This window comes from Dendropsophus ebraccatus, chromosome 14 (genome assembly GCF_027789765.1).
Source record: "Dendropsophus ebraccatus isolate aDenEbr1 chromosome 14, aDenEbr1.pat, whole genome shotgun sequence".
Classification (NCBI taxonomy): domain Eukaryota; kingdom Metazoa; phylum Chordata; class Amphibia; order Anura; family Hylidae; genus Dendropsophus; species Dendropsophus ebraccatus.
In genome coordinates, this window is record NC_091467.1 from 32,922,795 (window position 1) to 32,937,821 (window position 15,027).

General features: G+C 42.9%; 1 protein-coding gene across 2 annotated transcripts in view; it reads right to left on the reverse strand.

Annotated features, from left to right (window-relative positions):
• Positions 1 to 15,027, reverse strand: part of SCN4A (sodium voltage-gated channel alpha subunit 4) — an 82,819-nt gene that overhangs the window by 35,276 nt on the left and 32,516 nt on the right. The window contains exons 2-8 of one of the 2 annotated variants that reach the window (XM_069953433.1): positions 11,568 to 11,884; positions 10,671 to 10,789; positions 10,368 to 10,457; positions 9,210 to 9,338; positions 7,957 to 8,048; positions 4,089 to 4,376; positions 1,031 to 1,094 (exon numbers count right to left, since the gene is read on the reverse strand). In XM_069953433.1, coding sequence (XP_069809534.1) covers positions 1,031 to 1,094; positions 4,089 to 4,376; positions 7,957 to 8,048; positions 9,210 to 9,338; positions 10,368 to 10,457; positions 10,671 to 10,789; positions 11,568 to 11,825 — 1,040 coding nt within the window. In that variant the 5' untranslated portion in view covers positions 11,826 to 11,884. Of the gene's footprint in view, positions 1 to 1,030; positions 1,095 to 4,088; positions 4,377 to 7,956; positions 8,049 to 9,209; positions 9,339 to 10,367; positions 10,458 to 10,670; positions 10,790 to 11,567; positions 11,885 to 15,027 lie in introns of those variants that run through there. The other variant, XM_069953432.1, reaches the window with a different exon arrangement.

Here is a 15,027-nt window from a genome sequence, read left to right on the forward strand (position 1 = left end):
GTTTCTCTTTTTCCTCCTGTATGTGGATCCTCAGCTATAACAACTATTAAATACTGTGTGGCACCTCCATAATAGGGTCAAAAGAACACACTTAGTCACATATATAATAAGGTTCTTTACTTTCACTGTTCAGTATGACTCAACATCAGGTATCATATTTGGAAGCCACTATATTTGAAAACCAGGGCCGAGGTCAGCACAGGGCTTACTCGGGAAAGTGCTGGGGCGCACAGCACCTCTAGGGGTCCAAAGAGGGAGAGGGGCCTGTGTTCTAATGTTCAGTCCGTTCACGGTAGTGCAGGGTGAGTGGGCTGAACATCAGAAGACACAGGAGACTGGGCAGGACCTGCACACAGAGAGTACAGGGTGAAGAAGGACCTGATCACATGACCGGAAGGTCCTCAACCTCACAGTGTGGAGATCAGCCCAACAGAGAGTAGGAGGGAGAAAACTGAGTTGTAAGTGCTGCATGTCAGTGTCTGAGTGTGTCAGTGTCAGTCAGTGAGTGTCAGTCAGTCAGAATCAGTCAACGTATGTTTGTGTATGTTAGTGGTGTCTCAAGTGATTGTGCATATCATGTGGATGATGGGTGCATAGTGAATGGATGAGGGGCCCGCTGAGGCTCTGTCGCCCCAGGGCCCAAAAAAAACTGGAGCCGGCCCTGTTGAAAATCACTGCCCTATGGTATGCGATGAAACACTTTTTTTTATTTTATATTCTGCAATCTAAGGCAAACAATTGTGCAGTATAGACTGACAGCAGACCCTGGACTAAATATTAAGCATATATATAAACCTCTTATTATAGAGTAGACACTGTAATGATTACAAGTGCAGAGATATACTAAAGATAATAAAGTTTAAAGAGGTTGTAAATTAGAAGAACAATATTACTTTCTTCCATAAATGCCACTTTTTGCCCATAGGCTGGGTGCGGTCTTGCAGCTAAGCTTCCTTCACACATATTATTGGCTATATCCCCTTTAATTACACTTCTTGTTGTCCACATAGGAGAAATAAATCACACTCACCCGGCGTCACTGCTGTTCCCACACAGAAGAGGATCCAGCGCTCCATCCAAGAAGTAAAAGTTTGCTACATTGACACAGAGAATGAAGAATAAATCTAGTTCAGAAATGTATCTATATATATCTGTCAACTGTGTTTCCTACTACTATTCATATTCTTAAAGGGGTTTCATAGATTAAAAAATGGGCTTAATGTTGTTATAACGTTAGTAACATGTTAGTACCATGATTTTTTTTGCAGTTATGTAGAGTTGCAAACTTTATTATACTTCAGGGCTACACTCATAAGTCTACCAGTTGCTATTTAAAGCAACTCTGTATCCACAATCTGGCCCCTCCAAACCACTTGTACCTTCTTATAGCTGCTTTTAATCCAAGATCTGTCCTGTGGTCTGTTCGGCAGGTGATGCAGTTATTGTCCTAAAAAACAAGTTTTAAACTTGCAGCCCTGTGTCAAATTGGCGTGGCCTAAAGTGTCTGTGCATTAGACTAGCACCAGCCCTCCATCTCTCCTCCCTGCCATCTTCTTAATTAGGAATGCCCTAGGCAGGTATTCTCCTATTCATCACCTGTAAGAACACTGCACATGTGTTTGATCATTAAGGCACCTGTGCAGTTTTCAGACAAATGATGAATTGAAAAAAAAACCTGCCCAGGGGCATTCCTAATGGTAAAGAGGGTAGGGAGGAGAGACGGAGAGACGGTGCAAGCCTGGGCACAGACACTCTAGGCCAGGGGTACTCAACAACTTTTAGTGAAGATCCACTTACCGGGGTCTATTGTCAGGTGAAGGTCCGAGCTGAATATCAGTAGGAAACGTGTTTTGTTACTTTTCACAAACGTTCAACTATTTACATACAGAATTGATGCTTATTAGTTATATACCAGTAGTATATAGCCCCCCTGTGCACTTTCCCCCTGTAGTATATACCCCCTGTGAGCTCCCCCCAGTAGTATATAGCCCCCCTGTGTTCCCCCCTCAGTAGTATATAGCCCCCCCAGTAGTATATAGCCCCCCTGTGCGCTCCCCCCAGTAGTATATAGCCCCCCTGTGCGCTCTCCCCCTGTAGTATATAGCCCCCTGTGCGCTCCCTCCAGTAGTATATAGCCCACCCAGTAGTATATAGCCCCCCTTTGCGCTCCCCCCAATAGTATATAGTACCCCCTAGTAGTATATAGCCCCCCTGTGCGCTCTCCCCCTGTAGTATATAGCCCCCTGTGAGCTCCCCCCACTAGTATATAGCCCCCCTGTGCTCTCCCCCTGTAGTATATAGCCCCCTGTGGGGTCCCCTCTGTAGTATATAGCCCCCCTGTGCACTCTCCCCTTATAGCCCCCAGACAAAAAAACAAACAAACCACAACTCACCTAGCACCTCGCTCCCCGCTGCGGCTGTGTTCTTCTCTTCTCCTGTCGGCTCGGGCCCCGGCTGATACGCGCTCTCTGGGGACGTCCCGGGGATTCCCCAGCAGAGCGCGCACCAGTGACCTCAGTGTACTCCGCTGGCCTGTACTTCCCGGAAGTACAGGACGGCGGTGCACACTGAGGTCACTGGTGCGCGCTCTGCTGGGGAATCCCCGGGACATCCCCAGAGAGCGCTTATCAGCCGGGGGCCGGGCCGACACTGCCCCCAGCCCCACAGGCGTACTGAAATCTAAGGACAGTACGCCTATGGGGCGGGAGGCAGTGCGGTGGGGAGCGGGACACCTGGGGGCCGTCACGGGACGGGGCAGTTGGGAGGTCTGACCAGGGGTCTGGACAGCTGGCCTCGGCGGTCCGGGTTCGGACCGCAGTCCGCCAGTTGAGGACCCCTGCTCTAGGCCATGCCAATTTGACACAGGGCTGCAAGTTTAAAGGTATTTTTTTGGACAATAGCTGCATCACCTGCAGAACGGACCCCAGGACAGATCTTGGATTAAAAGCAGCTTTCCGAAGGTACAAGTGGTTTGGGGAAAAGGGGCAGATTGTGGGTACAGAGTCGCTTTAAATTAATCAACAGCAACATGAGCAAACACACCTCTTTCACTGAAAATACAGTACAATCTGTAGAAATCATGTTATAGAGCAGAAGAAGCTGAAAAGACTGATACATAGTTTTATGGGAAAAGTGCCATCATCCTTGGCTAAATAGTCAAGAAGTTGGTTCTATGGATTAAAGGTATACATTGCGGCAACACAGACACATGTATTCAATAAACAAACTATGGGACAGGGTATACACCTTACCAGCCTGGAGTCTACATTTGCATAGTCAATCACAGTATACATCCTATACTGTGTGCATACGGAGAGAGCATTCAGTTACTCGGTAGGACGGTCCACTTTACTATTGTTGGGGGAAGCCATAACCTGACAGAAATTTCCCCTGCTGTGGCGCCTACTGTGGAAGTGTCGTGGAAGGACATCTTCACTCCCCCAAAATGTAAGCCACTCATGCAGAACAACTCCCCATTTTGGTTCATAAAAGGGGGCCCTGAGTAGGGGAACCCCTCTGTGATATCACTTCATAAGACAACCCTGTTAAGCTCCTTTAATATGTGGAATCATAGTTAACATTGAAAGAGACTCTGTCAGTAAGTTTATGCTGTCCTACCTAAGGGTAGCATAAACTAGTGACAGAGAAGCTGAACAGAATGATATATCACGTATATTGTTCTGTGCAGCTGATTTGGAGATATCCTCCTGAATACCATGAACAATAAGTAGCCCTCTCCATTATGTGCATGAGCCCAGTAGTCCCTAATATTCATGAGAAACAGAAAACTCCACCCACCTGCTGCTGATTGGCAGTTATCTATCCATGCTGTGTATAGGCAGTCACTTGTTAATCAGCAGCTGGAGGGTGGGGGTGTAGCAAGAATTCTATTTTCCTGCATACTATAAGAACGGCAGAACAAAATGATGTAAGTAATACACTGATCTGTTCTTCATTTCTGTCACTAGTTTATGCTGCCCTCATTTTAGGCGGCATAAACCTAGAGACAGATTCCCTTAAAATAATGAAACTTGAAGGATCATCAAGTAATTTTCATGGACATGCACCAGATTAGTCTTATGACTCACACTCGTCGTTGAGGTACTCAGACCAGTCTATGGATATGTTAGCGAACATGTCAGTGTTATTGTATAAGGTTGAGTTGTCATCAAAATCCATAGAATTTAGGGTCAGGTTTCTGTAATATTCAACGGCCTCTTCAGGGGGCGGCCAGTAGACACATTTCTGTCTCAGATTTCCCATAAACAGCTGAAGACCGATTAGTGCAAAGACGGCCAAACAGAAGAGGGTGAGGATCATCACATCCGACAGCTTTTTAACAGATTGAATAAGGGCTCCTACAATGGTCTTCAGGCCTGGAACATAGGATTAGAAGTTCTCTTTAAGACTCTCATACTTGTCACCTAATATTTGTAGTGTGAATGTGATTAGAATTCTGTCCATATAGACTAAGGGGGAGAGTTATCAATCTGGTGTAAAGTAGAATTGTCTTAGTTGCCCCGAGCAACCAATCAGATTCCACCTTTCATTCCTCACAGATTCTTTGAAAAATGAAAGGTAGAATCTGATTGGTTGCTAGGGGCAACTGAGACAAATCTACTTTACACCAGTTTGATAAATCTTCCCCTAACTATTGTAACCAGAGAATACATCTATTGGAGTGCGTGTATGTATTCTGTCCATGTGCATGGTGATTCAGTGGTCAGTTTTGCCGACATGGGGCCTTGCAGCCTTGAAGCCCTGGCAGTCATGTACTAAAAGGATGGTGGACAAAACAGAAAAGTTTAAAAAAACATGGTCCTTTTCAGGTATTGCCTGACAACACTCAACTCTATTCTACCTTGTACAGAAAGTCCAGGGGGTTTTATAGCATTGTCATATCAATGTAGCATTATCATTTTTACCTAAGTAAAAATTATCCCAGTAGAGTCTATTGTATATAGCAACAACTAATTCTCACAGTCCATTATGTCTAGGGCTACATGGCAACTAGGCCTTGACATGGTCAAGTGGCCAAAGATTGCTGTAGCGATCATGATGCATTGTTGCCAATGTAAGTGAATTTGGTTGCAATATAAACCACATGTGGCCGTGAAAACAAACCTGACAGTGGCAAGAAATCAAACCAAGATGGATTTCTTGCGATTGCCAGGTCGTAGTGGTATCAACCTGTGGGTCTTAACATGAACCTATACACTTTCCTGCATGCAATGCAACTCGATCCCTATTTAGATAGTGGTCTTTGGCCATGCAACCCTTGTCACAGCCAAAGATGCCATGAAGACCCAACCTAAAATGGATCCTGACAATGGCCTCATCTCTCCAGGTGCCCCATAGTAGCCACATGGGATGTATCTAATTCCCATGTTACCTGAGGTCCATATCCATTCATGGACAACATTGAATGTGTGGGTTTCCTTCAGGTGTCCTGGTTTTCTTTCACATTGTTCAGTTGACTACTATTATATTGATAAATTACAATGCACATCCCATTGGGAACAGGGACTGATGTGAGTAATTACAAGCTGTATACACTGCAGCAATATATGTGGGCGCTATAGTAGCAACAGGAATATCTTTTCGTTGCAGCAGATATTACAATATATTACTAAATGGATAAAGCCTTAATAACATTGATAATTGCCCTATCCAACCTATCCAATCATTGTGCAAGACTACATCCATACAATACCCACACTTCTGTCTTCATGCAATATTTATGAGTATTTGGTATAGGGCAAGTGCCTCCCTAAATATTCTGCAGTTAGTCTATACTGCTACTACAGCTCACCAATACAATACCTCTAAAGAAAAAAATGCTGAAATTATGTAGCCAAAAAATAAATCTTTATTGGAAACAATGTTAAAAACAATTCATATAAAAAAAGGAGACAAAAACCAACATTAAAGAACAGTGGCTATCCGGGAGGAAATGATCCAGTATTATAATAATCCAGTATTATTGCACATGCCCAGTCCCCGACAAATTACACTTACACAATGTAGGCAAAAAAGTAATAGTGCAAAAAAGCATTCAAAGGTAATAATAAATACTCAGTACATACAGTTCATTATTGTATTGCACTTTGCCCATAAATATTATTGACCCCAAAGGTCCTAGAGACATGGCATAAGTACCTATATATCAGACGTGATGTATATCCTCCGGGTCGCCACCACCCCGACGCACGTTTCGTAGTCTTCATCCGGGGGGTGATGACGTCCCTTCTGATCACGTCTGATATATAGGTACTTATGCCATGTCACTAGGACCTTTGGGGGTCAATAATATTTATGGGCAAAGTGCAATACGATAATGAACTGTATGTACTGAGTATTTATTATTACCTTTGAATGCTTTTTGCACTATTACTTTTTTGCCTACATTGTGTAAGTGTAATTGGTCGGGGACTGGGCATGTGCAATAATACTAAATTATAACCTATCATTTCCTCCGGGATAGCCACTGTTCTTTAATGTTGGTTTTTGTCTCCTTTTTTTTTATATGAATAGTTTTTAACATTGTTTCCAATAAAGATTTATTTTTTGGCTACATAATTTCAGCATTTTTTTCTTTAGAGGTATAAGACTACATCCATGTAAATAGAACAGATGCCACACGGGGTCTCTCTTTCATACAGCTTAGCCATAGCGATCACATATGCTGCGCTAGTTTACACTGCACTATGAAACTAATTGTTCTGTGCTCCCTCGGGTCCTCTTCATTGCCAGGCCTTTTGGACACATTCCCCGCTGCTTTATACTAGATATGAAAGCATTCATGCCTGCCTCTCCATATCACGCATATGTAGCTGGGGACTATATTATTACAGTGACTGGTAACACTCTTTGTACAACACTGTGGTGTATATTGGGGTCATATAAACATCAGGAAGGAAACTAATTCCTGACATTTTACTAACTAACATAGTCAGTATCTTACCAAGGTGTTGGAAGAGGTGTAGTAGGCTATAGGGGTCAGGGAAGTAAGGAAACAAACATGGACAATGATACCGGAGACAACCAGCGAAGAGGTGTGAATCTGTGAAACTGACACTAACAGCTTGGTGTTAACCATATAATGACAGTGGATGTCTCTGTGTATAAAGCTCCAGCTAGGGTAAAGCAATATGTTCCAGAATGCCTACGTATGTAACACCTTAAGCATGAAAGCACTACAGATCTGTGTTGTATAGATCCATAATATGGAGCTCATAGATATCTATGTTTTGGTGCTGTTCCCCCATATTTTTTTATCAACAAATAACCATTGCATGTTACATCACTTGTCGCATTATAGAACCTGAAAAATACAGGTCATCATGTAGCGGTAGATTCACCTTGGTCAGTATAATGCTGTATGGGTTTTGTCAGTCTACACATGTCTAGCATGTACTTTGTTTCTTTGTAATACTTAATACGTGCATATAATGTGGAATATGTGCAATGTTTAATATCATCTGTGCTTCCACCTCCGATGCACACTCTGTATGTGTATGAGAAGTAGGTCACATGACCCTCCTACATGGTTTCCCAAGAAAACATTTAAAAAGTTTTATGGGGTGAGTCCAACGTGTCCCATTGTCTCTCCCCAGATGGCTGGAACAAACTAGAAAGAGTAGTCCTGGCCTTTGACCATATAACCTAAAACTAATAAATAGAGATGAGCGAACCTCGAGCATGCTCGAGTCGATCCGAACCCGAACTTTCGGCATTTGATTAGCGGTGGCTGCTGAACTTGGATAAAGCCCTAAGGCTATGTGGAAAACATGGATATAGTCATTGGCTGTATCCATGTTTTCCAGACTTTTTAGAGCTTTATCCAAGTTCAGCAGCCCCAGCTAATCAAATACCGAACGTTCGGGTTTGGATCAACTCGACCGGTTCGCTCATCTCTACTAATAAACTATAAATAGGATAGGAAATGATACAAACCTGGAATTACAGTGATTGTTTTAAGTGCACGAAGGACACGGAATGTCCTGAGAGCAGACACATTCCCCAGATCTACAAACTCTGTGGTATAACTAGAAAGATAATAATAAAACATGGGAATGGCTGTTTGATTGGCAGACCAGAAACTAACGTCAAGCAAGCCATGATCCGTGCACTTACTAGGTCATGCAGGTTAGCAAAAAAAAAAACAACCCACCAAGGTAAGACCACCAGCACACGACAACACTGCAGTGCAGGATGCTGTACAGCACTATGCAGAATCCCTATGGCTCTACAGAAGGGAGAGATGGGCAGTCTTTATTCTGCCACATGGTGCTCTGTCCAGCACTGTATTATTGGGGTTATTCTTGTAGTGCCATAGAGCATGGATAAATATTGTTCTGTTGGCTTGTAGCACGCTTGGTCCCAAAAATTATTTTTGATCCACCGGATTTTGGATGTCAATACTAAAAATTTCACAAATCTGGCCAATAGATTAGTGTTGTTATCGATGAATAAGAAAATGTAAATGTCCATTTTAAGGTTGAAACAAAGATACCAGTAGAGAACAGATACAGTATCTCTCCCAATCCTTCCATACATATGAATGTTGGGTATGACCAAGCATTTAATGCCCAAAACCTTTCATATATTCTAAGTATTTATATCCTTGGTATAAAATTTTCTCAATCTGTAGGCTTTATGAAACTTTACAGACATTGGTATGACATGGGTCAGTTTGTACTAAGTGCTAAATTTAAAGGGATGTTTCCATGGTAGGTTCTCTTGATGTAAACCAGACTTGTCAGAAGGTCATATTAGTCACAGGTCAGTGATCTGGAGCCCTCATAAATATTCTCAATGGACAGGTCCCGATACGAGTTTTCAGAGTACACAGGGGCCACGCAAAAGACGGCTATTAATGTGACTGCTGTCATGTCCTTAGATCCAATCATATGAATTTTTTCAATTTATTTTCGCTTTTGTATGTTTTGGGTTGGTTGATTTTTTTGGCACATTTTGGTGAATATTTGCTCTTTTTGGTGGGATAATTGCATTCTATTTGTTTAGTTATTGTAATACCAAAGAAACACACAAAACATGTTATACAGCACACTAGGTGCATAAACAACAACATTAATAATATAAAATATGATCAGAGATTAATTAGTTGGTAAAAATGACAAAATCGGTAAAATGCATAATCCCTGTGAGCAAGTTAGTGACCACAACAGTGTCTACCTTCCACTTACGCCATTACAATGACACAGAAATCCAGCCAGTTCCATGGGTCCCTGAGGAATGTAAAACTGTCGATGCAAAACCCTCGGGCAAAGATCTTTATTAAAGACTCAAAAGTGTAAATGCCTGTGAAGGTGTACCTAAAATGGTACAGATTAGGAAAAAAAAAATGAGCAAACAACATTTTGATGTCACAGATAAAAATTATAATCTTATAAAATAGCTGTCTGGGGTCTAAGAGGCCCCCAAGATGACAAGCGGTTTGCGGTAACTTCCTCTAACATCACAGTAATGTAGGTATGGTTTTAGGTTGGATCATGCCTCATCTGGTATGTCCTCTTACAATACTGTGTATGGTGCACAGATAATAAAATAATAATAATAATAATAATAATAATAATAGTAAAATTAGTACTAATAATAGTAATAATAATAGTAAAATTAAATATACCATATAGTGCTCAAACACTGACATAAGATTCCTATCCTGTGCAGCCACCAAGCATGGCCCACTGCTGGCGCTATTATGGGCACAAGAGCGGGGGCAGGGGGGAGGCAGGGAGCTGTGGGGTGGCTGCCTGGGCGATCTTCAGATCGTCTGGGCAGCCCATAGAAGATAGCGGAGGTCTGCTGCCACCGCTCATATTGCATGGAGTGACGGCAGCAAGTTGTTGCTATAGTGGTTGTTTGTCTTTTAACACATTGAAAGACATTGAAAGACAACAATCAGTCGACATCGTGCATGTCGGCTGATCGTTGCCTTTTATTACATGAAGCGACTGTCGTCTGTGATATATGTGATTATATGTCTGATAATTGCTCTCTGTAGTGGGGCCTTAAGGCTATCTGTCTACCGATGGTTAACTCCCCCTTCTGTAAGAGATTTTGGCTTGGCGTATAATCTACAATCATGATTTAGGGTCCCTAAGGGTTACACATTGCTACTTTGCATTTGGAAATTTTTTACTTTTATACAATTTTATACTTTGTCATATTTTGTTTCCGGATACCGTTGCATAGCACATCGTCTGTATTTAAAAAAACATGCAGGGACTGCGTGAATGCTCTCTAAGGCTCCAATGACTTGGGGCAGTGGGCTCTTAAAGGAGAACAAAAATAAAGTGTCCAATTGAAAAGTATTTGACATTATGTAGATAAATTGTACTTACTCTACATTTTTGGACCAGGGTGGCGGGTCGCTCATGGTCATGAAAACACAATTTGTTAAAATTGTTATCATAATAAAAAAACTGAATATTGTGAAGAGGAGTTAAGGAAACATAAGCTAAGACACAATATAATTTTACTATATGATTAAATATCTCATACACCATGTTGGATAAGAGCTGTTTTTAGAGGAAAAAAAAAGTAGACCCAGTTTTAGAAAACCCCACAAATGTCCGATTCCAATAAACTATATAACTGTAATAATGAAAATTATAGAGTGATGCTTAGTATTTCATAAAGGATATGAATGGATCAGCACTTTAATAGCTCCCGTTCTGAAAGGATTGAAAGGGTCCAGTAGATACAAGGCTTTGGTGGCAGAGAACCGAAATATTGACTTGCCCTTATTGAGGACAATGAATGTCTGTGGGAAGAAGAAGCAAATTGAGACCCTAAGCAAAAATATCAAGCTTAAAAACTGTTTTCTGAAGTTACAATAAGTTCCCTAAGATGGTAGACTGACATACATTTGATAAAGCGGAAGTGTAAGCATAAACTATGAACAAATGTATAGACACCTCATTGGGAAAGACTGCAATGCCTACACAGATTGTCCTCAAGGCACCAAAACATGGGATTTATGGGGCCAATCATGATTCTGTACAAGTACATGTCCTGGATAACCGAGAGGAGCATGCTGCCCCATTTACTGGCCAGTGTTAACCAGTCTATAACTAGTGCTAACCAGTCTCTAACCAGTGCTAACCAGCTGACAATCCTAGTCATACACAAACTAGAAACCCAGATCCATAAGTGGGTATTCCGGAAGTAATGCCCTATCCACAGTATCCACAGGATTAAGCATAACTAAGAGACTGCGTAGGTCCAGCTGCAGGACCTGCTTAGGTCTCATTTACACAAGTATTGGGAGTCCAAAATCCTGGCTCTATGAAGCCACCAAAGAGACCAAAGTGGAAAGCTGTATTCAGTTCTCTTCGGCAGTCTGTGGCTCCTTCCAGCTGGGATTTCAGGGTCTACATACTTGAGATAGGGAGTGCAGTGGTGCAATCTTTTAGTTATGCATTATCCTGTGGATACTGTGAACATGGCATACCTTCTCCAGATGGGAATGCCCCTTTAAGAAAAAACAATATTAATGTAATAAGTTCCCAACTCCTCAATTAAAGTCAAGCCAACGTTACCTGCTGGTTGCCGTAAAAGGGGTCCAAATCTTCCAAGGGCACCCCAATAAGTTCTGGCGGTGGATCCCCATAAATAAGTGGTAGATTCTTTCCAGCCTCCAGGCCATTGTTGGGTTTTGGTATCACCTCATCAAGAACTTCAATCTGTTTGTCTTTGCGAATCTTTTCCTCTTCGATTCGCTTTTCTATTTTTGCAAAACTCTCTTTGGTAAATCGCCGCAGGCTGTCAGGGCCGGGAGGGAGCAATTTTCCGGCCATATTGTCATTCTGTATTTAGGAGAGATGTAATATGGCCTATCTGGTGTGAAATCTAAAACCTACAATAACAAAGAGAATATATGTGTGAAAAAGGCAATAGAAAGTAACATACAAAAACAACATAAGGTATCCACAACTCCCAATAGCAGTAAGGTTCAATAACTGTCCCTATAACACCATACAGTGCAGGAATAAATAATGTAAAAGAAAAACTTTTCCAGGAAGATAGAATAATAGACTAGAATACCTTGTGCATGGATCCAGAATTTGACAAACAGCTTCATGTACTTACCCTCCAAAAGTAAGCCTTCCAGTCCAGTTCATAGGCCTGACACTAGTAGGCGCCATGAGCAATTTCAATAAAGTAGAAACCCATACATGTCGTGTATAAACACAGGCACGTTTCAAGCTAAAGAATGGTCTTGTCGGCAACACATGTAACTGTATTTATAGACAACACCCAGCCTCACCCAGACTCTACCTCCAGCGGCCCCCGGGTAAATTGAGTTTAAGACCCCTGATTTAAAAGCTTAAAGCATATCTGTCTTTTCAAAAGATGGTTGTATGGTTTTGTTGGATTGACTCTTTGGAGTGGTGAAAATGTGATTTTAGTGCTGTTGTTGAGCCTCTTAGGCCTTAGGGCCCTATTCCACAGGTACGATAATCGGCCGATTATCGCTCAGTGGAATAGAGAGAACGATCAGCTGATGATCGTGTCATCGGCTGATCGTTCATTTAGGGCCAAACCTAAAATCATCATCCCCCACCGCACATCACTACGGTGGAATAGCGGTGCGTGGCAGGCGACCGACGATTTGAGAAGCAGCATGCATTACCTGCAGGGCTTCTCCTCTGCTCTGACTTCCTCCCCGGGTCTCGCGCGCTCTAGCTTCAGAATGGCCTGTCAGCTGACGGAGCGCTCAGCCAATCACAGGCCAGGTCCGCCGCGGCCTGTGATTTGCTGAGTGGCCTGTCTGCTGACAGGCCATTCTGAAGCTAGAGCGTGGGGGACCCGGGGAGGAAGACAGAGCGGAGGAGAAGCCCTGCAGGTAATGTATGATGCTGCAAGGACATTGGTAACGATGTCCCTGCAGCCCTCGCTCAACCATCATCGGGCCGTGGAATAGGCCCAGTAAACAAGCGGCGATCTAGCAGATGGGCTTTTTGGGAAAAGTCTTAGCATGAGATATGAAGAACTCTAACCATCCCATGATGGCTAGGGTACACCTATAGGCAGTGACAAAAGTCACACCCAAACCACAGATTTTACGATGTGACCCAGGAACTTCTAGTTATTCTTCTACATGCAATACCACTGTCATCAGACACAGAGAACTCCAACTTCCCTAGATGTCAGGGGTGTAACTATAGGAGGTGGAGAGGTAGCGGTCACAGCCAAAGTAGTCAACCATATGGGACAACTGCAGTATTATGATCAATACATTGTGTGGCTGTTACAGATTTTGCATTGGGGTCCAGGAGCTTAAAGGGAACCTGCCACCACCTAGCATTAGTATTTTCATTCTGACAGATTCCCTTTAAAGGAGAAGTTCGGCGAAATTTTTATTAAAGTATTGTATTGTGTGACAATCTGGGGGTTACTCACTCGCTGGGATCGCCATCTCCTGGGCCTGAGACGGTTGGCACATCACAAATTACAGTCCAGTCAGTGCTGTATGCTTTATACTGACCTCAGTCAGCTTTATTTATCCGTTCAAATAACACAAGACATAGGCAACACTGCCAATAAAATAAAACCTGGGCTGTCTAGCCACTGACTAACACATTACAGCTTCTCTAGCTGACTTTCTGAGCCTACTGCTCTATTTGACCAGGTACACTGGTCTCACCCAGACTTCTTGTCTGCAGCTCCCACAGGCCTAGTGCTGCCTGTTCTCTTCACCTGGGAGCCCTCACCTGGGCAGCTCTGGAGTCTCTAATAGAGCTCTACCAGGTGGTTTCAGAGCCTCATTAGCTCTAGGGCTGGAGTGGAGTATCTGGAACAGGAGCTCCACCTGAACTCCAATTCCCACTCCAGAGGCATAGAACTGCCTCTTACAGTCCCACCATGCCACAATTGCCTTCCAAAAGTTATACAAATCACCAATATACTCTTATTACGGGAAATGCTTATAAAGTTCTTTTTTCCCTGCACTTACTACTGCATCAAGGCTTCACTTCCTTGATAACATGGTGATGTCACGACCCGACTCCCAGAGCTGTGCGGGCTGTGGCTGCTGGAGAGGATGATGGCAGGGGGACACTGAGGGACACAGGGCACTGGAGGGACACTGAGCATCCCTCTGTCATCATCCTCTTCAGCAGCCACAGCCTGCACAGCTCGGGTCGTGACATCACCAATTTATCAAGGAAGTGAAGCCTTGATGCAGTAGTAAGTGCAGGGAAAAAAGCACTTTATAAGCATTTCCTGTAATAAGTGTATATTGGTGATTTCTATAACTTCTGGGGGGCAGTACAATGCTTTGATAAAAAATTTTGCCGGACTTCTCCTTTAAAAGGGGTTATCTGGGAAGCAAATGGTCTGTCAGAGTGAGAGATTCCCACTCGCTATGACAATCCTTTGCCCACACAGAATGAATGGAAAGACATTGTCTTAGATCCTAAAAGGAGGTTTAGGGAACCAAGGGTGGACTAACCATTGAGATATTAGAGAAATGCATGGGCCAACAACCCGTTTGGTCAATTAAATTACCCCTTAAAATAGCTGGCTACACTTTTTAATACATAGGATCTTTTGAGAGAAAAGAAAATCCATACATCATAATGTTTCTGGACTATTCCTATCTATAGAAGCTTCAGTTGCCATGTAGCATTTGGCTAATGCTGGGTTCTTACATTGTGATTATAAAATGGAAACTGGATTAAAATCAAAGATAGCTATACGCTGATGCCACAGGCGCCATTCTAGCTACTGCTGTAATTTCTGGCTCCTTAAGCCCCATCCTATAACCTTTTGCCCCTGTACTAAGAATATAAGGTGAGGTATAAATCAGTTTATACCTTTGCATTGGTCTAGTAGTGACACACAGACAGGGGAAAGTGAGGACCTCTTAGCACTGGGCGTCTCTGAAGCGATTCCAGGCGCAAGGCTGACTCCTCAGCTGCCATCCCAGATCACCCATAAGGGGGGTCAGGTTTCGGCAGCCTGATGACTCTGTTCATTCCTTCTGAAGGAGGAATG